Source organism: Anabrus simplex, chromosome 2 (genome assembly GCF_040414725.1).
Source record: "Anabrus simplex isolate iqAnaSimp1 chromosome 2, ASM4041472v1, whole genome shotgun sequence".
Taxonomy (NCBI): domain Eukaryota; kingdom Metazoa; phylum Arthropoda; class Insecta; order Orthoptera; family Tettigoniidae; genus Anabrus; species Anabrus simplex.
In genome coordinates this window covers 438,326,698-438,350,924 of record NC_090266.1, presented here as the reverse complement: position 1 = coordinate 438,350,924, position 24,227 = coordinate 438,326,698, and the positions used below count along the sequence as shown (strand labels likewise).

Below are 24,227 nucleotides of genomic sequence, written 5' to 3'. Positions count from 1 at the left end.
AAAGGCCAGCATGCTAACAATTTATGCATGCAGCCGAACAACATAAAATTATAGTAGGTATATTGCCAGCTGATAGTTAAAAGAAACTGTCATTTGGTAGTACTGGGGCTTAGTTCCATTATGCGACCAGAAGGCGGCATTTATTTGAATAAGGAATTTTGTTTATAGATATTAAAGATCAAGATAGTTAATTCACGCATTTAGTTTCAACACTTGGGGATTCATTTGGAAAAAAGGCGTATTTCTGTTTTTCGTAAGAGTTCATCTATTCGCTTATTTCAATAGATTGTCTACCCGACACACTTAAACCGAAAAAAAATATTCATGACGCATCCGATTATTCTGTGCGATATAACTGAATGATATTTGAAACTCATTCGACCGGGCGAGTTGGCCGTGCGCGTAGAGGCGTGCGGCTGTGAGCTTGCATCCGGGAGATAGTAGGTTCGAATCCCGCTATCGGCAGCCCTGAAGATGGTTTCCCGTGGTTTCCCATTTTCACACCAGGCAAATGCTGGGGCTGTACCTTAATTAAGGCCACGTCCGCTTCCTTCCAACACCTAGGCCTTTCCTCTCCCATCGTCGCCGTAAGACCTATCTGTGTCGGTGCGACGTAAAGCCCCTAGCAAAAAAAAAAAAAGAAATTCATTCGATTATTTAAATAATCGTATGGAAGTTATTCGATTATTAAAAGTATTCCTGCCGGGCTGAGTGGCTCAGACGGTTAAGGCGCTGGCCTTCTAACCCCAACTTGGCAGGTTCGATCCTGGCCCAGTCCGGTGGTATTTGAAGGTGCTCAAATACGACAGCCTCGTGTCGGTAGATTTACTGGCACGTAAAAGAACTCCTGCGGGACTAAATTCCGGCACCTCGGCGTCTCCGAAGACCTTAAAAAGTAGTTAGTGGGACGTAAAACAAATAACATTATTAAAAGTATTCCATTATCCCATTACTAATAGAATGGAAATTTATCCATTGAAAGAAGAACTGGCCCTGGCCGTGAGTTTTGAGACTGGCCCGGGTAGAGAAACCTGTTCTTACTAATCCTCTTCTTGGAATTCGTGAGTTTTGAGACTCGTGAATTTTGAGACGACACGGGCGATACCAGGGCATAAGAAAAGCCGCGGAAAGAGATGATGATGATGATGAAGATAATAATAATAATAATAATAATAATAATAATAATAATAATAATAATAATAATAATAATAATATCAGAGGCGATCTGAGCAGTATTAGGCCTAATAATTTTATCTGTTTAACATCCCTTCAACTGCTACATATTTTACGAGACGCTCGGAGGTCAGAAAGTCGTCCCAAAGAAGTTCTCAACGTGCCGGAGGCCAACGACATGGAACAGTTGCATCTAAATATCCTTAATTGCATCGATCTAGCTGGGTTCGGAATCTTGCGAACAGAAGGACAATGACTTACCGACTTCACTACGGAGGTCAGCTTCTTCGCAGTATTAGCATGGGAATGGTAAACAGTCGTAATTCAGAGCATCAGACAGCCAAGGTGCGGGAAGTCCGATGGCTAAATGCTTACTTCACTAGAAGATCAGGTTATCGGTGTGGGAAGCTCTCGACGCCACTCTGGGGCCCTGTGAGACTTAAGCAGTTAGTTGACACGGCATTATCCTATCTAGAAGTCGGGAGTGTGATGTGTCGTCCTTCACAAAGAGGGTTAATGTGGCCCAGAAAGGAATGAAACCTGTTTTCATTCCTTTTTATCACATCATCGAAACCGTAACTCTACACCAGGAGAGAATAAAAGAGGTATTTAAAGAAAGACATTTAAACAGCAAATGATATCAACCCATCACACTATCCTGCCAAGTAGTGAACAATCAGTATTTTTCGCCCAGGTTGTAATTAATACTGTGAAATGGTACTTAGGCCACATCACTCCCACCGTACTTCAGTGAAATGGTCCGCGAGGCACTGCTGATATTGCGATATGGTCCTCGGGCAACAGCCAATGATGTGAAATGGTCCGTGGGCTGGAGCCAATTACGTGAAATGGTCCACAGCTAATACTGCAAAATGTTGCACGAGTCTATTCCATACGGCCTACCGCACAAACCTTTACTGCACGTGTTTAGACCTTACGTAGTAAACCTACAACTTGCTTAAAATTCCTCTCAACATTTTAAATCAATTTTCCTTATAAAAACTCTCATTCGACGCATTTCTTCGACAAATTCATTAAGCTGTTACCGAATTAAAAGTTCGATATATTCTATCTCCAGTCGACTAGTTCGTCCTTAAACCTATAGTGATTAGTATACTTAGACATGCACCTGGTTAGTTCGAATTCGACTTTAGACCGAGCCAGGAAGGAATAAAATCCTGGTGCGACAGTTGGAATTGGATGTACTCAGACATCGCACTATCACCGATGGTTATCGACGCCCCGGGATCGGAGAGGTTGAGGGATTGGAAGGTCCCGGCAGGGTCGGGAATTTTAACCATCATTGGTTAATTTCGCTGGCATGGGGGCTGGGTGTATGTGTCGTCTTCATCATCATTTCATCCTCATCACGGCGCGCAGGTCGCCTACGGGTGTCAAATCAAAAGACATGTACCTGGCGAGCCGAACATGTCCTCGGACACTCTCAGCACTAAAAGCCATACGCCATTTCATTTCATCGTCCCATTGCAAATTAGTAACTACATGACCCGAACCGCTTAGTAAAGGAGGTGGGTGGTATTTTTGCAGTATTCCACAACTCCCAATAATTTTGCACTTCATCTGTCGCCTTTTCTTTCTATTGTTTAAATTTTAATAAACCTAACATATCTTCTAAAATATAACATCAACCATCTTTGGTCGTTCGATATACTAATGCTTCGAAATGGACCAATAAACGCTGCCGGCTTCGAATCAAACTCAGGGCATTTGTTTTCCTGCGGCAACTCCCAAGCGGACAGCTCGGCGCAATGTGGTTTCACTAGGGACGTAGCACCAGGTAGCACGCTCACCAGTATCGGTTCTTGAGTGTTGCATGAGACCAGCAAGACCCCTATCCAGAAACAATTCCAAATGTCCCCGTTAGATTGCACCACTCTGATGAGATTACTTCATTCCTGCTTTCTCCCCTCTCCCAACGGTAATTTCTTTTCCACGCTACCAACATTTTGCATCAATGCAAAATAGGAGAGCAAATTTTCAAATCACACGAGGTCAGAAGAACTGTAGTTATACTGTATAATTAACCTCTTACTTTCTGTTTTAATTGCCGGATATATTTCAGTTTTAATAGGAATGCAGCTCATTACTTCACGACAGTGATGGGAAAAGTACAAAATAAAAGTAATTGGGCTCAATTACAGTTACCCGAGAAAAAATAATCAATTCAACTAATAATCAGTAAAATTACAATTACATCACAGAAAATCTTTATGGATTAAAAGACATTTTTTCACAGAGGAATGGAATGATACGAAAGTTTGCAAGGAAAACTATATTAATATTACTCCATTTTGTGTTTTTAGCATAGTGGTTATCATCACTAAGTGAGACTAACAAACTTTCAAAATATTAGCTCGCAAGCAGAGTTTACATGCTACATTCGTGTCTAAAAAAACACTTTCAGGATAACTAATGCAAAATGTTTATTAAAATAGGGGAACGGAAATTCCGTAACCCTTTATCCATCACATGTTTATTCCAGCTGCATTTTCGACCACATTACCCCTGTGGGTGGGGGATGTAGAATAACATCCATGGTATTGTCTGCCTGCCGTAAGAGGCCACTAAAGTGGGTACAAGTGAAGTAGTTTTTTTTTTACTGAAACATATATTTGTTTACACAAATCGTCAATACAAGTTCATTTTTAACAAACTCAGCAAATTAAATGAAATACACATTTGTGTGAAAAATATGCACATGAATTAATTACAGATAAACACAGTAGTTCACAAACTCCGCAATTTTTCGTGTTGTTTTTGGTTTTTACATAATGCAATTCAGTTCAATGAGTCAAGAAATATTGTAAGTGTATAGAACTTGAGGTAACTATCTGTGTTTTAAGTTGGTCAGTATAATTTCATGTTCCCAACAACCTTCAGGGTCACTCGCACACACTCACTGTATGGGATATACTTGGTAACATTAATGCATTTTCACTGAAAACCTGGAACTGATGTTCAGAACTGATTGAGACACCTATCAAAGGCCGGGATTAAACGTTTACTTTGTATCAAGGACCAGCGTTCCCGCCTGATATAAGAGAGGAATCCAGTTACTGTTGTCTGTGTGGGCTGGTTCCTCTGATGAAAGATGTAGTACACACTCGCTGCTGTCATCCATACTATGGTGTTGTTTGTGGTGCTGGGGGTAAAGGAAAAGTCCAACGTCAGGATCCGTTCTTGTAAGGCTGGTTGCGGTGTGATGTGCAACAGACGACAGATCCTTGAAAAATTCCATCGCCATACATCTGCGGCTCTGGTGCAGGATGTGATGCGGTGACTGAGGGTATCCGTTTGTGTGCAGTATTCGCAGACGTTGGTATCGGCTCGCCCATGTCGATATAGTTTGTCCCGAGTGGGGTGTATTTCATTGACTAAGAAATATATTGTCTCCCTCCAGTGCAAGGGTAGCCACTTGTCATGCACGTTACGCCATACCATATTCCACCGCCGTAAGGGGTACTTAGCCTGTATAGCAGGTGACCTTGTGTGTTGGGTCATTATGTATGCGTATAATTCCCTCGTTGTTGTTTCTGATTCGCGAGCCTGGTGGTTGTTTGAAGGAAGTCTTTCCATGAAGGCGATAATTCGTCTGAGAGGCGCCGTTGTTTGACCAGCATGTGGTAAACTGTCATTATCACTCAGAATCAAAGTCAAGACTGATTTTGCGTAGTTATTGTTGGGTGATGTTTGCATAGACTTAAGTTGCGTGCTGGTAAGGCAGTGCATTTAGATTCGATGCAGACAAGACCTAGTCCGCCTTGCGAGTTCTCTCGGTATAGTTGCGTTCTTGCTATTCTGTAGGGTTGTCCTTTCCATAAATAATACCCCATACTCAACGTCATTTGCTTCAAAATAACCGTGGGTGCTGGAAGAATTTGAGCGAGGTACCACAATTTACTGAGTATGAAGGTGTTAATAACCCACACCTTTTGTATTATATTTAGATGTCGGAGGTGGTATGCATTTATCGCTGTCCGCACTATGTGTAGCTGTCTGCTCCAATTCTCCGTGATCATGACTTGGAAGTTGTTGCAAAAAGTAATGCCTAGTATTCTGATCCTGTCGACGGTGGGTATCCATGTTGTTATTCGTGGCCAGGCGGCAAATGGTAACAATGCCGATTTTCGTACATTTAATTGGGCACAAGAGTGTAGTTCATAAGTATGGATGATATTTTTTAGTGTGTCGATCTGAGATGCGGTACTTAGTATAACGGAGACGTCATCTGCATACACTTGTGCACTGATCTTTGACTGTCCTAGCTGTATTCCTGGAAGTTGATCCACTAGTTGTCATATGAAGGGTTCGATGCTTAGTGCAAATAAAATGGTTGACAGCGGACATCCTTATCGTATGGATTTCTTAATTTGTATCGGCTTGGTTAGGTAACCATTTACTTGTATTCTAGAAGTAGCTCCTTGATACAGACTTTGCATTGTTGCTGTTAGTCTGAGGGGGAAGGCGAATTTGTGCAGTACTGACCACAAGTATTTATGTGAAACTCTATCAAATGCCTGGGCGAAGTCTAAGTTGAGAAGCGCGGCTTGTGTTGTAGGTTCTATGCCCATGTGTAAGATGAAATTCCGTAGATTGTTAAGCCCAGTGACAATGTTAGATTTCTCCATGAAGCTGTGTTGCTCAGGACCCAGAATGTTCGGCAGTACTGCTTTGATGCGCATGGCTAATATTTTTGTAAGAAGCTTATAGTCTGTATTAATTAGAGTGAGTGGTCTGTAGTCGGATAGGGATTTAGGGAATTTAATTTTTGGCACCATGACGACGATTCCCTGTGCGAATTCCAAACACTGAATATCTCTCGTAAACAGTTCGTGAAAAAGTGATAGCAAATCATTTTTCAGTAGAACATAGTACTGTTTATAAAATTCAAATGATACCCCATCTGGACCTGGGGATTTATTTCTACTGGCTGCGAAAACTACGTGCCACAATTCTTCTTGTGTGATATCAGCGTCTAAACGCTCGGCGTCTTGGAGGCTAAGGTGTAGCTGGATAGCGTTGAGAAAGGGGAAGTGTCGGCTGGGGGCGACTCGTTATTCTGGGCGAAGATAGTTGTATAGTAGGTAGTAACTTCGCGAAGGATTTGTGTTGTTCCTGACAATCCCACTTGCTGTTTGTAATTGAACAATGAATTTCTTTTTATTGCAGGTGGCATCTTTGGCGATGTGGTAGAGATATGTGCGTTCTTCATCGGTGATCGAAGGGTGGTGTGTTCGGATTTTAATACCTTCTAGTATCCGTTGCTGCTTTGTGCAGATGATATGTTTGATTTCTGTCAGTCGGTGATGGACAACGTGGCCTTGTTGTAGTCGACTGTAATTGTGTAAGGCTTCTTGGTAGAACTGCGATGTGTATCGTTGTTCTTCTGACTTGGTGTATGATAAGTTGCAGAAAAACTGACGTATACCAGGTTTTGCTGCTTGCATCCACCACTGCAAGAGTGTTGGATAGTAGTTTTTCCGCCTGGTTATTTGGGCACATTTTCGGGGAAGTTCTTCCATTGCTTCTGGCGAGGTAAGAAGTCTGTTATTCAGTTTCCAGTAACCTCGTCCCAGTAATGGGACAGACGTGCGAGATTTTAGTGTGAGGACGACCGTGTGATGATCCGTAAAAGGAACAGGAAGAACACTGATAGTATGAGTACTGGAGTACAAAGTTTGAGAAAGGTATACCCTATCCAGTCTGGATGCAGATGTGGGTCTATGGAATGTAAATTCGACGTTGTGTTTGTATTCCCATGCGTCTACCACATGCAAGCGTTTGACTATCTCGGATAGTGTTGGAGACAAGTTGGGTGTTTGTCCTCGTTGGTCTTTCAGGTGTAACACGCAATTGAAATCACCACCTAATACTACATCGGTTCCACGTGTAAAATGGATAGTTAGTTCCTCCATAAAAAAATTCTCTCTCTCCGTTCGGTTTTGTGAACCTGAAGGACTGTAGACATTAATGTATCCTGTATTGTCACATAAGGCTGAAATAACTCGACCACTGGGGTTCGCTATGAATTCAGTCATTGTTAATCCTGGTCGGTAAACGATCGCTGTTCCACTTAGGACCTGCCCTATGTTTACAAAATACTCATATGGATGGAGGATATCCAAATTTGTTAAACAAACCTCTTGTAAGAAAAGTATGTCTATGTCATTCTCGGTTATAAACTTCTTAAGGAGGGTCAACTTGCTAGGACTGGTTATTCCATTTATATTAGCCGTAGCAATAGTGCGCAAAGGCATAAGTATGTACAGTAGATATAGTCCCCACTGTAGCAAGAGATGATGATTCCAGATTATCATGGTTGGGATATAGCATATGGGGGTAAGGCGTCCCTATTAAAACATCTATAAATTCCTGTGAGCGGTTTTCATAAATTGTAATTTAGTTCCTTCAGTACAGATATTAACTGCGTTTCGAATATCTGTAGGGAGTCTGGTGATGTGTGTTGTACTTGGCACGCATGATATTTAGAAATTCAGGAACGTATTCATGCAATTCTGTTCGATGGCACGCCCTCAGAACAGAGAAAATCGGGCCTTGGCTGGGCGCTGTGTTCATGTGTCTGAGATCGTTCATTATTCTACGTACTTCTTCACCATTGGCATCCTGTAGTTGGGCCTAATCACAGGTCGCAGTCTTCTGGGTTTTCGATCTAGAGTCCTTGGCACTGTTTGTAGTCTGGTACGGTTTACGTGTTTTAGTGCGTTTCTTGGGGTGTTGTGTCAAACTTTCCGGAGCTGATGACGTATCAGAGTCCTCGGCTGAGGGACTGACCATCATTTCTTGCATGTCTTTTTCAGACGGTTTCGGTTTCTTACGGTTAGCAATTTGGCTCGTGTCTGTGCTGCCAGTTATGGGCAAGTTCGGTCCTGATGCACTAAGAACCTGGTGTTCACTTGCCACGTCATCTGGTGCAGTGTTTTCCTGCACGGGCACGGAAGCGGGTGGTACACTCGACTGGCCTTGGCCTTCATCGCTACTAGGGTTAGTCTGCCTTGCTAGGGGCGGGTACTCCGCATTGTACTGTTGCTTTTGTACTTCTGGCGGGCTTACGGCTGGCTGTTCGCCGGGCTCTGTGCGGATATTTTCTAAACGTGTCATTGGTCTTTAGCGACACGGACAATCAATTCTGAGATGGTCACTAGAATTACAAACAGCGCAGGTTTTTTCTTGACCGTCATATACAACTTGTCCCTTAAACCCTTCTATGACGATAAAAGATGGAATTTGATTTTGGAGGTCTATTTGCATTTGCCTAATCCCGTTTGCAACTGGTGACTTATAATAATGTGACCAGTATTCATTTGTAACCGATTTAACGGTACCATATTTTGCTAAGTATGTCCGTATTCTTTCATTTGGTACTTCCGGGGGAATGTTAAATAGCCTTACTCTTGTTGCCTCAATGCCAGCTGCGGTAATTTCGACTGGGACGCGTTCGCCAGTAAATAGTGTGACACAGTTTTGTCCAGAAAAGTTAGTCAATAGCCTATCAAAAATGTTGCGTGAAATTACCTTAATGTAGACAGAATTCGTTGAGGCGTCTAGCTGCAGGGCTTCTAATTGGTCCACAGTGATCTTCAATATGTCTGCTACCCATGTGTGGATTTCAGCGGCTGAGGGTCGAGTTGTATTTCGTTGGAAGGAGCACTTCAAGGTGTTTTTCCTGGTATGTTGCATGTTTCTTTCTTGTGTTTCCTTAATTACTGATACATAAACACAGCACTTTAAAAGTGAGCGGCACACTTAACTGGATTTACCGTTGGTTAATTTCACTAAACACGTTCAGTAAGCGAGTGAGCTGTATCGGACAACCTTCTCCGGCCAGTGCTTGGACGGAACTGGTAGTAGGGAAAGGGGGATTCTAAACAATGGGTTCTGAATCAGCATTTTCCCACGAGGTCATTGACCCCATGGCAAGGTCATTGACACCTAGTACCACGCTCTACAATGAAGCGGGGATCACTGCGCTGGACAGGACGTCACCGGACATGAATTCGGCGGTCATCTATATCCAAACACAACCGTGATTCGCCGCTGAACACCACTTGTAGCCAATTTGCAAGCTGCCATGCTGCGCGTTCCTGATGAAGTTCAAACATGCTCGGCGATGCTCCGGTAGGACGCACAGACGTCGTAAGGGATGCCATGACAACAGAACCTGCTCTGATAGCCACCTGGATATGGTGCAGATGGACACAAGCGTATCCCCAGCTGGCCATGATACGTTTCTGGGTGGTGAGCAGCGAAGCACGTGGAATGCATACAGCCTGACTCACAATGAAACTACGACCCCCCCCCCAATCGATTGGTAGTCCAGAGAGACCGACCTGAGCCTTCTCGACGAATGCGTATGCCCTCGGGTTCTCACTGTGTCCAACACCGACGCACAATGTAGTCAAAACAGTTCAAGCAGCGTGCAATACACCGAAATAGCCAACCCGCCTCTCTTATTGTTAGTCCAACGCTGCGGCCTCCTTAAACTCATCCAGCTGATCAAAGGATTGTCGAATGTGCTGTCGGGGCATTCTACGTGTACACTCAACTTAGTTCTGTGGCTCTCATTGCTCACACTGGTCCTAAAGCCTTATTCGGTGTCTTGCATTCATGGACAAGGGAGGGTCATGTGCATCCCCTACTGCTACTTCCACGCAAGCAATCAGCGCTAAACGTAAAAGGAACACATGTCAGCCTATGACGATTCAGTGTGAAAACCTTCGTTGTACTAGCGCGATTTGTTCATGGTGCGTCTATTTATTTATTTATTTATTTATTTATTTATTTATTTATTTATTTATTTCTTTATTTATTTATTTTTGTAAATCGGTGTAATTCGAAAGTGAAAGGAATATCCGGTCTAGGAAGCTAAGATAACGGCAGAAAGGAATCATCAAGCTGACAATGGGGTCACTTTGTAATATAAAGGCCTTCGGGAATGAGCAGCAGTCTCTTGGTACGCCAAGGCCCATCAGGACTCTAGTGACACGGGTCTTTTGAAATATATCGTTAACAGGTTATGTTCTAGCCATGCTCTAAGTCTTTAGTCTTAACTGCATTATTAAAATAATGAAGGCCATCATGGCTGATATCAAAGATAGATAGATAGATAGATAGATAGATAGATAGATAGATAGACAGATAGATAGATAGATGTTTTTATTGGCATAGTTAAGGCCATTAGGCCTTCTATTACACTAAACACGGCAGTCTTGGTGAAGTACAAGATGAAGTAAATAAATACAAAAATCAAAGTATGGAATCCGTTCACCAAATACCAACCACCACAGAAGCACTCAATGGTGCATACATCCATCTACTCAGGGCTGGCGTCAGGAAGGACATCTGACTGTAAGATTGGGCTCAAATCCACAAATAGTGCCGATGCCAAGTATTCGCGGAAAGGTCAGGAGAGAAAGAAGTGGCCAGTTTGTTCGAGTGACTGGTATTCGTTGGGTGGTTAAAAAGATGAGGTGGTCAGAAGTTATCCTTTCACAGCAGAAGAACCGAAAAATACCACTTACAGGGAGATTTTGAAATTACCTGAGGCCGAATTGCAAAACGTTAAGCAGTAGGTCGTCTCACGCTGCAACGCTTGTCTACAAGGATAATGTGGAGCATTTCCAGCACTTGCTGTAATATGGTATCTTATCTTAAATGTGTTTTATTCGATTAATTCATTCGTAATAGTTCATAGGTTTTGCTACAGGCACTTTCGGTGTGTGCTGTTTGGAACACTCTCGTTTACAGCCACTCGATGTGCAAGAAGGAAGCAGGCAATTTAAGATTCACCCAGTAGTGCAATCATATCTATTGATGTAGCATATCGGGAAGAAATGCATATTTACACTTTCCACCAATTTCAACTTCTTATTAAAGTTAGTATGATTCATCCTGATGCAATGTTTACTTAAGTGGTCCTCAATGTACATTTTATTTCATTTATACACCGATACAAAGGCAATATTTGTGGAAATGCGTTTTAATATGTACATTCCAAGCAGGGGACCCACGGATGCGAGATAGGATTTTCGATTTTTGAACTGAATTTCAATAATTCCATTGTAACAATGATGTGCTGGGAAACAAGATTTCAGTGTTCAGTGTGTCCTACCGGTGTGAATTCCTCAAAGAACAATGAGGGTGGTGACTTAACCCCGCTTAGATGCAAGACAGTCCACATGAGGGACCACACACAAATCGTCATAAGAGTTTTTCTTTTCTTTCTTTCTTTCTTTCTTTCTTTCTTTCTGTGCAGTTCATTATCAATATCGCGTACTGCCGATGCTCATTAGTCTTTCATAAAGGTACCAAATAACACGTAAACGGAAATGTCAATTGCAGATAAGCTGTAACACCACAAAGCCTGACATAAAATAACTCCAGTGTTCGTTATCTCTCTCGCTTTTAATGTTATTTTACGACGGCGTAATACACAAGCGCTCATAAAACTGACGGCCGAGCGCGGTGAGGGAGCCTTGCCGGCGGGGAGCTGTAATATCGCGATCTGCTGTGCATTCAGAGAGGCTGAATATCTTACGGAGCATTATTCATTAAACAATCTTCATCATACTTGATTGATAGTGTTAAGTCTTTATTTATATATGCTACCATCAGCCTAAATAACAAAGGAGGGTAGATAGTATCTACGAAGGTTTCAGGATAATATTGCAATAACACAACATTCTAGAAAGAACATACTGCAAATTCAATGAAGCTGAAGACTTTGCAGGCAATGAGCCTACAAAGCAGCTGCTGCCCTGTCCTCCTACCTACAGGCCTGGACTACCAGTTGTACGTAAAATCCTAGTTACGCTTTTAATTTCCGAGTAAACATGACCGGGATTCAAATCGTGGGCGTCTTAGGAAAACAATATCACACGGCTCTCACGCCCCTAGTCGAAAAGTAAGTTTGAAAAAGTGACTCCACGCAAACACTCAATATCACCATTAGTAGAGTCCAGTTCCATGCCTAGGCCCAAATGGTTAGCGTGCTGGCCTTTGGTCACAGAGGTCACGGGTTCGATTCCCGGCATGATTGGGAATTTTAATCATCATTGGTTAATTTTGCTGACACGCGGGCTGGGTGTATGTATCGTCTTCATCATTTCATCCTCATCACGACGCGCAGATCGCCTACGGGAGTCAAATCAAAAGACCTGCGTCTGGCAGGCCGAACATTTCCTCGGACACTCCCGGCACTAAAAGCCATACGCCATTTCGACTTTTTACCATTAGTAGGCAACACCATCATCAATTTGGAGGTCGAAGTATGCGTGGAGCCCAAACATCCATGCTTCCACAGTGACAAGTCAAAGAAGGATATATTAAAATTATGATTGGGCAAAAGAGAACAGATGTCCGCAAATTTTGGAAACTAACTAAAACGTATTTATTATGCTTGGCCTACGGATATAAACGAATTTATGGAAGATGGTGGCTATTTCATGAAACAACCAGCCAGTTACGGTTACATGCAAAGAGGAAACCACGAAGAAAAGTGTAATACAAAAATTACCAAGTTTCAACGCCACGCGCAAACCCTGCTCGTAGCTGGCTTTTACGTCGAAAATAGAAAAGTGCAGTTAATTTGAAACACAATGCACAATACAATGCATAAAACTCCCTTTCATTACTTTCAGATCACAAGAAACTGAGGAGAGAATATTATGTTATCGAACCCAAATGGTTTGATGTATAAATTGTCGAATAATATATATTACAATAATTCGTGCAAATTAATACACTATACATTATAATTAGATACCTGTAGTGCTTTATACCCATTTTACCGGTTACACTCTTATTTGTCTTGGTTGTTAAACAGTGCCATATATTCTATGTCAAATCCTATCATTAATTATATTTTAATTCGATGCCTTTTTTCTGTTCTTTTATTTTCCTTTGCCACATATTTCTTATTATACAAAATAATTTCGTTGTCTCTCACGATTCAAACCACTCTTGGTTTAGTAGTGTGACATGTGCGAAATTATTTCTCTCTTTCTAATTTAATATTAGATTTACCTTCAAGTGATTCTGTCTTCTTAAAAATTCTCTTTCGTTGTTTCTCCGCATAAATAACTATTGTTATCATTTCCAACATACAAACAAACCAGTTACTTTCCATTGTTGTTTAAATTATTTCAGTTTCATTAAATTAAATTTGAACAGCGAAAGGAGAAAAACTCAAGTGTGATTCATTTTTAATCCCAACTAGTATTTATAAGACGAGTACTGTAGTTCCTGCTACAGTCTGATGAGTACAAACTCCAGGCAGTGGCGTTTTTACGTCGTCTCCACTCTTCATTATATTTTCACATAACATTAAAGACACCGAGCAGGTTAAATTTAAATCTATGGATCTCAATTAAATACCAACAAACAGCTGTTGCATCCGGGAGATAGTAGGTTCGAGTCCCACTATCGGCAGCCCTGAAGATGGTTTTCCGTGGTTTCCCATTTTCACACCAGGCAAATGCTGGGGCTGTACCTTAATTCAGGCCACGGCCGCATCCTTCCAACTCCTAGGCCTTTCCTATCCCATCGCCGCCGTAAGACCTATCTGTGTCGGTGCGACGTAAAGCCCCTAGCAAAAAAAAAAAAAAAAAAAAAAAACAGCTGTTGCTAACGTCCTTGTGATTATTGAAACAAAGTTCTCGTTATAATTAATCACCGGCAACCATCAACTGATAGCTTTAATTTGCTAAACTAAATTTGCATGACTACTACGTGTATACAGTCCATGTGTTTTATTAGCCTGTTTTATGAATGGGATAACAGTAAAATACTTCATGGTAACTAAACAACGAATCCGTAGAGGCGTGCGGCTGTGAGCTTGCATCCGGGAGATAGTAGGTTCGAATCCCACTATCGGCAGCCCTGAAAATGGTTTTCCGTGGTTTCCCATTTTCACACCAGGCAAATGCTGGGGCTGTACCTTAATTAAGGCCACGGCCGCTTCCTTCCAACTCCTAGGCCTTTCCTATCCCTTCGTCGCCATAAGACCTATCTGTGTCGGTGCGACGTAAAGCCCCTAGCAAAAAAAAAAAAAAACAACGAATCTGATCTGTAAGATAGCTGTTTGCATACAATATTAACATTTAACTCACGGTGCTTCCAGCTCACCTACATACGCCACCGACACGATATTTCTACCTGGCCACCTCGTAGCATTTCAGAATCAGATAATACATCTCAAATCAGATCAATTTGCTGTACGTAGACGACTATTTTCAGCAGGCCCCCACGATTAAGACAGACATGCTTGGTAACAACGATACAAGGGAGCGACTGGGAAATAAAAGGCTGATGAGTTCGATTCGAAGTCAAGGAGACATTCGGTGACCATTCTGATTGAGGACAATTCCCAGAATTTTCCTCTCTAGATCCACATAATTTCTAGGAATGTGTCTAATTTCAGCTCTCTCAGTATAAATGATTGATGAACTGATGGTGGCTTACTCCCAGGCAAAATATTCCGGAGGTAAAATAGTTCCCATTCGGATTTCCGGGTGAAGGCTACACTTGAGGGAGCAATCAACAGGGAGATGAATAACTGAAATTCTGTCAGTCGGAGCGTGGAATGTTCAAAATTTGGATCGTTGTGGTAGGTTAGATAATCTGAAAAGGGAAATGGATAGAATAAAGTTGGATGTTGCTGGTATAAGTGAAGTACGTTGGCAGGAAGAGCAGGGATTTTGGTCAGGCGACTACAAAATTATCAACACAAAATTGAAAGGGGAAACTCCACGAGTTGGTTTATTAATGAATAAGAAAATAGGGAAGCGGGTAAGCTAACAGAACCAGAACAGGAAATGGATTATTGCTGTTGGCACATCAGTGCCACTATTTCAGCAGATGATGAAAAGTCGAAAAAATAGTATATGAACAGAGAGATTACATACGATATGTAAAATAAGATGAGAATATAAGTGTGATGGGAGACTGGAATGCACAGGTAGACCAAGGAAGAGAATGTAACGTAGTACGAGAATTCGGAATGGGACAATGGAATGGAAGAGGAAGTCGGCTGGTAGAATCCTGCAACGATCAAAATTTATTCCTCGCTAATACTTGGTTCAGACGCCACAATCGCCGGCTGTATACTTGGGCAAGACCTGGACGCAATGGAAGGTATCAAAAAAAGAGTTCATTATGATTAGGCAGAGATTCAGAATCCAGGTGTTGGACTGCAAGACCTTCAAGAAGCAGACATGGACTCTGACCACAGCTTGGAGGTCGGGAAATGCAGTCAAAAGCTGATTAAATTGAAGAAAATAGTGAATGCAAGGAGATGGGACATGTTGAAGGAAAAGAGAGTGGGGAATTGTTTCACGGAACACGCGCACAAGAACTAACTGAAAAGGGCTAAAAGAAATACAATAGGTGAAGTGTAGATAGTCCTGAAAAATGAGAGCAGTAGGGCTGCTGTGGAAAGTTAGGAAGAAAGGTAAGATCAAGTAAGAATCAGTGGATAACTCAGGAGCTACTAGACATGATTGACGAACGGCGAAAGAACAAGAATGCAAAAAGTGAGGATGGCAGAAAACAATACAGACGATTAAAGAATGAAATAGAAAGAGCAGAACAGGTAAGGAAGAATGGCTGAATGGGAAGTGCAAGGTTGTGTGATTGTAGTGAAGGTAGAGGATGCATATAAAAAATATAAAAAACAGGGAAACCTTTGGACAACGGAAAATTGCGTGCACGAATATTAAGTGCTCAGATGGGAAACCACTTCTAGGAAAAGAAGGTAAGGAAGAAGGATGGCAGGAACATATTCAAATTGTTTCAAGAGAAGGAAGAAGATGATAAAGTTATGGAATATGAAGAGGCTGTTGATGCTGATCAAATGGGAGACCCAATTTTGAGGTCAGAGTTCAAGAGAGCTTTGAGAGATCTAAATAGGAACAAAGCATGTGAAATTGATGACATGCCCTCAGTATTACTGACTGCCTTTGGAGAAACCGGCATGGCGAGGTTGTTCCATTTAGTGTGTAGGATATGTGATACAGGAGAAATGCCATCCGATTTAAGACAGAATACGGTTTTGCCTATTCTCAAGAAAGCAAGTGCTAAAAGTGTGAAAACTAGCGCACAATTAGCTCCTAGCATCTAACGCTCGCAAAATTTTAAACACATATTATTTATAGAATGAAAAGAAGATGAAGCTGAGTTAAGAGACGGAAGAAATGTAGGAACACGTGAAGCAATCCTGACCTTACGTCTGATCGTATTTGATCGAATTAAGAAAACCCGTCTGAGTGGCTCAGGCGGTTGAGGCGCTGGCCTTGTGACCCCAATTTGGCAGGTTCGATCCTGGCTCGGTTCGGTGCAAGGTACGTAGAATACAAGGTAGGGATCACGAGAGAGGTGCGCAGTAGCAAAGCAGAGCTGTGACGTCACGCAGGACCCTCGCGTTGAATCTGCTCTGAATGAGGTAGAGGTAGTTCGAATAAGAATCGCTGTACACGCAGAAGCTAGGTGCTAATAATAAACGATAGTAACATATCTGTGGTGTATAGGAAACCGTGTGTGTTTATTTTATGTGATAAAACGTAAAAAGCAGTAATAGTGTACACTTTTCAGTATGCTTTGTCATGCCATTGCAGGCTGCACAAATTATAACAGGCACGCGGAGGAGCGAAACATACACTTTCATGTATTCCCTAAAGCCAATGACCTAAATAAATGGTGACAGACGTAATCAAGACATTATCGAAAGCTATCTTTCTTAGCTTCGAGGGTTCGGAAGGCTTTATGACCATCCTCTTCCGACAGCTGTGACGCGAAAGGTGAAATCATTGCTTCTTAGCCTCAATGCTTCCGAGGCGATAAGAAATTCCATCTGTTCCTTGGAAGATTAAGAAACATTACGCCCAAATATGTTACATGCTACTGATGAACTCGATCAAAACTCGGATATCGTGTGCCAGTCTAAGGCCAGCGTTGAGCCCACAACATCCTATTCTTTATCGGAGGATAAGCAAAGGTTCGTTAAAGCCCTTGAAGAGCTAGTAAAACAGCTCGAGGACAGTCGCGAAACCAAGGATCGTGATGAGCTGCTTGAAAACTTCACAGGCTATATTGTAGCTTTTAGGGTAAAGAAGAAGAACCTCGATATAGAAAGCAATTACGGAGAGAAAACAGGTCAAACTACAAGGGGTGGAAATTAGGTATCAAAAGGAGTTCCATTTTTTTTTGCAAGTTGCTTTACGTCGCACCGACACAGATAGGTCTAATGGCGACGATGGGACAGGAAAGGGCTAGGAGTGGGAAGGAAGCGTCTGTGGGCTTAACTAAGGCACGGCCCCAGCATTTGATTGGTGTGAAAATGGGAAACCACGGAAAACCATCTTCAGGGCTGCCGACAGTGGGGTTCAAACCTACTATCTCCCGAATATTGGATACTGGCCGCACTTAAGCGACTGCAGCTATCGAGCTCGGTAGTTTCAATTTTACCACGGGAAAGAACTGAAAGAGGGTTCTCAACATCATCCCAAACTTTACGGATATCCTGAAGAAGGAATTCCCCGAAATTTATGAGCTTCCAAGTTGCCTCCTGAGAAGCCGTTCTTTTATTCGAATGGACGCTTTAAACAAAAGTAAGGCATTCAAGAGACCGGGTTTCAGTTAATACAATACCGATAAAGAAAGAAGGAAAGCAAAGAAATTCCACTGATGCTAGGGATAAGTGTGTTTGATATTATTTTTTTAATACCAGCATTCTACTTTGTGTATCACATACCTGTTATTTTTTTATGAAAGGCAATTTATTATGCTGTATATGAAACCAGTGCTAAGAATGTTAATATACAGGCTCATTAATTTATATGGCCTATCTAATTGGAGGAGAACATTTACTGTACTGTTTGTTTTGTGGACAGTTTCCTAACATTTGCTGTTTGTGTTGTTGACAGTGTATACAGTTTCCCAATATTGCTTGTAACAACGGGCATATTTCTTGCAGTCATCAAGCTTTAATGTTCGCGTCTGTAACAATTAGAGCCCCTTGTTATTGTTATCATAGGTGTTGAGAACATGAACATATGGAATGGTCATTCCACCGCGATCACAGTCTTAGCATTGTTACAACCTTTTATACAGATCGAAATACTTCAGAAACGCTGCTGGATTCACACTGTATTTGATCTCCTATTATTACTCTACTGTAATAGTGAAGTGGAATGCCTTTTGTGAGGCGATGTTAAAATATCGATGAAGTTCTCTTATCTCTAACTTGTGGTTAAAACAGAATAGCTTACAGCTGTGCATTAGCCTACCTCATGCAGAAGACAAGGCGCTGAGGGTTCACGTTGACGTCATCGACGGCCAAGCGTGGTGGGGAGACCTGCGCGTGATCCCTACTCTAACTACCTTGGATTCGGTGGTATTTGAAGGTGCTCAAATACGTCAGCCTCGTGTCGGTAGATTTAATGGCACGTAAAAGAACTCCTGCAGGACTAAATTCCGGCACCTCAGCGTCTCCTAAAGCTGAAAAGGCATAGTGGGACGTAAAGCCAATAACATTATTCGAATTAAGAAGAACAGGCCTACGTACGTGACATTCGTAGATCTAGAAAAGGCATTCGATAATGTTGATTGGACCAAGCTATTTTTGATTCTGAAGGTGATCGGGATCAGATACTGAGAAAGGATTATCTACAATCTGTACAAAAATCAGTCTGCAGTGATAGGAATCGAAGGCTATGAGAAAGAAGGAGTGATTTAGAAAGGAGTGGGACAAGGCTGCAGTTTGTCGTCTCTCCTTTTCAATGTTTATATAGAACAGTCGGTAAAGCAAATCAAAGAGGAATATGGAAAGGGAATCACGACCCAAGAAGAGAGAAAATAAAAGCTCTGAGATTTGCCGATGTTCTTCTTATTTTATCTGAGTCTGCAGAAGATTTGGAGAAATTCCTGAATGGTATGAACACAGTCATTGTTATATGGGTGGTAGAATGAAAAAAAAAACGGGAAAGTTGGCCGCGTGGTTGGGGGCGCGCAGCTGTGACCTTGCATCCGGGGGATAATGGGTTCGAACCCCACTGTCGGAAGCCCTGAAAAAGGTTTTCCGTGGTTTCCCATTTTCACACCAGACAAATGCGGGGGCTGTACCTTAATTAAGGCCACGGCCGCCTTCTTACCAGTCCTAGCTCTTTCCTATCCCATCGCCTCCATAAGACCTCTGTGTGATGGTGCGACGTAAAGCAAATAGCAGAAGAGAAGAATGGAAAAAATGAAATGGCGTATGGCTTTTAGTGCCGGGAGTGCCCGAGGGCAAGTTCAGCTCGCCAGATGCAGGTCTTTTGATTTGACTCCCCTAGGCGACCTGCGAGTGATGAAATTATGAAGACGACACATACAGCCAGTCCCCATGCCAGCAGAATTAAGCAATTATGGTTAACATTACCGACCCTACAGGGAATCGAACCCGGGACCCCTGTGACCAAAGGCCAGCACGATAACCATTCAGCCATGGAGACGGACGGTGGTAGAATAACTAACGATGACACAAGGAAGGAGAACATAAAATGCAGACTGGCACAAGAAAGGAAGGCCTTTCTTAAGAAAAGAAATTTGCTCACTTCAGACATTGATATAGGAAGTCAAAAGATGTTTCTGAATACTTCTGTCAGGAGTTTGGCATTGTATGGAAGTAAAACAGGGATAATAACTAGCTCAGAAATAAGGAGAATGGAAGTTTTTGAAACGTGGTATTGGAGAAGAATGCTGAAGGTGATATGGTTTGACCGAATCACGAATGAAGAGATTCTGAATCGAACTGGTGAGAGGAGAACCATTTTAGCGAAATTTGACCCGAAGAAGTGATAGAATTATAGGACACATAAAGACACCCAGGACTTTTTCAGTTAGGATTTGAGAGAAGTGTAGGTAAGAATGGTAGGGGTAGGCCAAGGCAAGAATATGACAGACAGAAAAGTGTAGATGTAGGATGTAGTAGTCACAAAGAAATGAAAAGCTTAGCACAGGATTGGGTAGCATGGAGAGCTGCTTCAAAAAGTATATGGACTGGTGACCCAAACAACAGCAGCACGTTTCGAAACCAGAGTCAAATCACAGTCCGTAACACCCTTTATTGAGTAGGTTCTCACGTGATACATGTTGCTGTTGACTACGTTCTGCCTGCCCTCTAATATAAGGAAACAAAACTTAACCTATCATCTGCCGTATTATTTTTGACAGGTTAAGTAATTCCTCACATTAGTTTTCAGTACAGTATAGACAAAAGCAAAATCATCTCCGTGAGTCAATGAAGGCCCCTCTAAGAGAAGAAGGTGAAGACTGTCACTATCCGTAATCTCGGTACTGAGGGGATTACCTCTGTGTCCGACTATCATTGCTTCTAGGAATTAACCTGATACTCATTTCTGGTGCAGACAGTGTGAACGGCAGGACCATGCGACTCTTCTAAAGTAGAAGTCTCGTTTCTAAATGTTTCGATTTTTCGAACACGCGCCCTGCCGGGTTAACAATTATATGTAGTTGTATGATTATATGCAAGGTAGTCATAACTTAGAACTGCATCATTTTAAGGGCATATTTTTTTATTGAATTCTACACAGAGTTAACCCAACATATCTTAGTACAAATTCCATTGTCAATGAGACAGACAAGCTTAAAGTTGGGAACTTAGGGCAACGATTTCTGTCATATCTCATATGGAATATTAGAATATGGCAATAATTGACACTTGGAAATTAACAACGGTCTGCAAAAGTGCAACTTTTCTTTCTTGTTTAACGTTGTACAAGTTACTACAAACGTATGAAGAACTGATCTCTTGTTGACCTTTTCGTCGTTTCAAGTTAACTTTTTCAGACCGCAGTTAATGTTCTAATAAAAAAAACTCCTGAATTACCACGTGTTTTGGGATTATTACTGATCTATTCTTAATATTCTTAATATCCTAAACATATGTTAAGTATTCACATTTTTTAAACAATGTTATATCTGGGCGACTGCCCTAAATGCAGATCAGTATTGATTGATTGATTGATTGATTGATTGATTGATTGATTGATTGATTGATACTGCTTTTGTCCAATCTGAAGATACCAAAAGCAACCACATGTACGTCGTTGTATTTGGAATTAATTGGAGCTAAGGTCATGAATGTAATGGGCATTGTCCTTTACATGAATTCAGAAAGTTATTTTAAGGGTAGCTTCAGTCAGACTTCATTTATTGTGTTATTTATACATTACACTTCTTAACGTTTTGATACTGACTTGGGAAGAGGTACTCACCGTGCGCCGACGACCACTTGGTTTCGTGCTACATCGAATAGGAGTTGTGAGAAAGACGTGACGCTGGGGTCGGTGAACTGTTTCGCGGTTGACAACAGATCTGCAGAACAAAATAAGAGAAAGAATTACATTCAATATCTAGAATAAAAGCAAACCATAAGATTAAACAGTAAGCTCCAACAAATCAGATCCCACACAAATGTCAGCAGGAACAGGTCATTTTCAAATTGAGAACCAAAAGGAACAATAACACCACACTGTAAAAAAAGCAAATCCTCGGTAAATGGTAAATGTTTAACTCAATAATGTGTTTCGCATAAATCGAATTTATGAAATAAAGCAAGAAATTGGGAGTAATGTATTGAGATGCTAGAATGGAACGGCCAAAAAGAACAAGCTGTTGATGTTGTTTTACATAAAACGATGGATCGTCTGAGTGTTCTTTTTTTTTCTAGCGTATGTTTGTAACTGGACTAGGACTCGGAAGGAAGTAGTTGTGACCTACAGTATATGATACACACCAGTCCAGAGATGTTCACATTCCACTTTTAACTTGTCCATGCTTACCAGGAGCGCAGGCAAGCTAGTCGCACGCAGACTTTAATATTACTTATCGAGACTCTCAGAACGCGCTGATGCTATGCGGAATATTGAACCAAGACCGACTACAGTATATCAGACCGTAATATCGAAACCAAAATGGTGGACGTCGTGGGACTGATGAAGGTTAGGTAGCACGTAATAACTTCATTTCAACGATAAACCGCCGCATATCCATAATAATAATAATAATAATGATGTTTTTACGTTCCACTGATTACTGATCACGTTTTCGAAGATGCCAGAATTATGTCCCACAGGAGTTCTTTTACATGCGTAAACTGCCGATCCGAGACTGACGTATTTGAACACCTTCATTTCAAGATTAATGTTAAAACGTACTTACTTAGAAAAGAATTGAATTGATGTACATTAAAGAACAAGTACCTAAGAGGCTACTGAAGATAAATACACGCATACGTTTAGTTATGTCAAATCACTTCCTTTAGCATCAGGTACATTATGAATAACAAAACACTGGCATACAGAAATATGCAAGTAAATAAATACCACACGCAATAGGCTTCTTTCTGATGAACAACTTTTCCTAAATAAATAGTAACAAGACTAATAAGAGAGAACGGGTAGAAAATAGAAAGTAATGTTATGTAAATAGCAGGGGTTTTTTTACTATATGTTTTACGTCGCACCGACACAGATAGGTCCTATGGCGACGATGGGATAGCAAGGGCCTAGGAATGAGAAGGAAGCGGTCGTGGCCTTAATTAAGGCACAGCCCCAGCATTTGCCTGGTGTGAAAATGTGAAACCACGGAAAACCATCTTCAGGGCTGCCGACAGTGGGGTTCGAACCCACTATCTCCCAGATGCAAGCACACAGCTGCGCGCTCCTAACCGCATGGCCAACTCGCCCGGTAAATAGCAGTTTACCTGGTAAGTTTACATGCTGTTGAGCTTTATAATAAAAGAATGCAATTGTTAATATGCTATTCCAGAAAAATCTGACAATATAAAGTCTAAATAAAGCTCATTACAATCTTGTCAATCCTAGTCTGCATTAGAAAACGCTAATCAAAATAACTGATCAAATATCATATTAATCTTTTTTCAAGTGGTTTACTTTCAACTTCATTTACTGTATTTTCTTTATGGTGTAAATCATGGTTCTGATATTAGCGAAAAATTAGAACGCACTTTCAATTTTTATTTGTGCTCAGATAATGTTTATTCAGATTGAGTTTGTAAAAGCAATAATACAGGTATTAACGAAGATTATATTTTGAGAAGGGTTTTACATCTTAAAGTATAACATTTTTACTTAAGCCTAAACCGCTCAGAGAAACTCAAACTAACCCCAGACATTAATTTCATTTTAAGAAATACACAATGTAGGCAAACTAGCACCAGTGTGACGAATGTCAGACAGCATTTACCAAAATCCAAATCACACAGAAATGATAATTTAACTTCTACTCATCCAATTACGTTATTTCATATCCAAACCAAACCAAACCCCATGGCACCACAGCCCGAAAGGCCATGGCCTACCAAGCGGCCGCTGCTCAGTCTGAAGGCCTGCAGATTACGAGGTATCATGTGGTCGGCACGACGAATCCTCTCGGCTGTTATCTCACCGTCAGATAGCTCCGCAATTTTGGCTATGCGGTTAGGGGCGCGCAGCTGTGAGCTCGCATCCGGGAGATAGTGGGTTCGAATCCCACTGTCGGCAGCCCTGAAGATGGCTTTCCGTGGGTGCCCATTTTCACAACAGGCAAACGCTGGGGCTGTAGGTTACCTTAATCAAGGCCACGGCCGCTTCCTTCCCATTCCTAGGCCTTTCCGTCTCATCGTCGCCGTAAGACCTATCTGTGTCGGTACGGCGTAAAGCAAATAGCAAAAAAAACCTCCACAATTGTAATCACGTAGGCTGAGTGAATCTTGAACCAGCCCTCAGATCCCGATAAAATGTTTGACCTTGCCGGGCACTGAACCCGAGGCCTCCGGGTAAGAAGTAGACACGCTACCCCTACAGCGCGGAACGGGCATTTCATATTCAGAAAATGATAAAAATAAATGTATCTGATTGTTTTAGAAAGATTTCTGCAGTCGTGTACTTTTTAAACAATCTGCTCACAGAACTGGGTAAAATTTGCTGTAATGACTTACCAGAGAGGAATCATAAGCT

At 41.6% G+C, this 24,227-nt stretch overlaps 1 protein-coding gene across 1 annotated transcript in view; it reads right to left on the bottom strand.

Moving 5' to 3' along the window:
• Sema5c (Semaphorin 5c) overlaps nucleotides 1-24,227 on the bottom strand; it is a 545,428-nt gene that overhangs the window by 142,204 nt on the left and 378,997 nt on the right. The window contains exon 3 of the mRNA XM_067140839.2: nucleotides 21,483-21,582. Coding sequence (XP_066996940.2) covers nucleotides 21,483-21,582 — 100 coding nt within the window. The remainder of the gene's footprint in view (nucleotides 1-21,482; nucleotides 21,583-24,227) is intronic.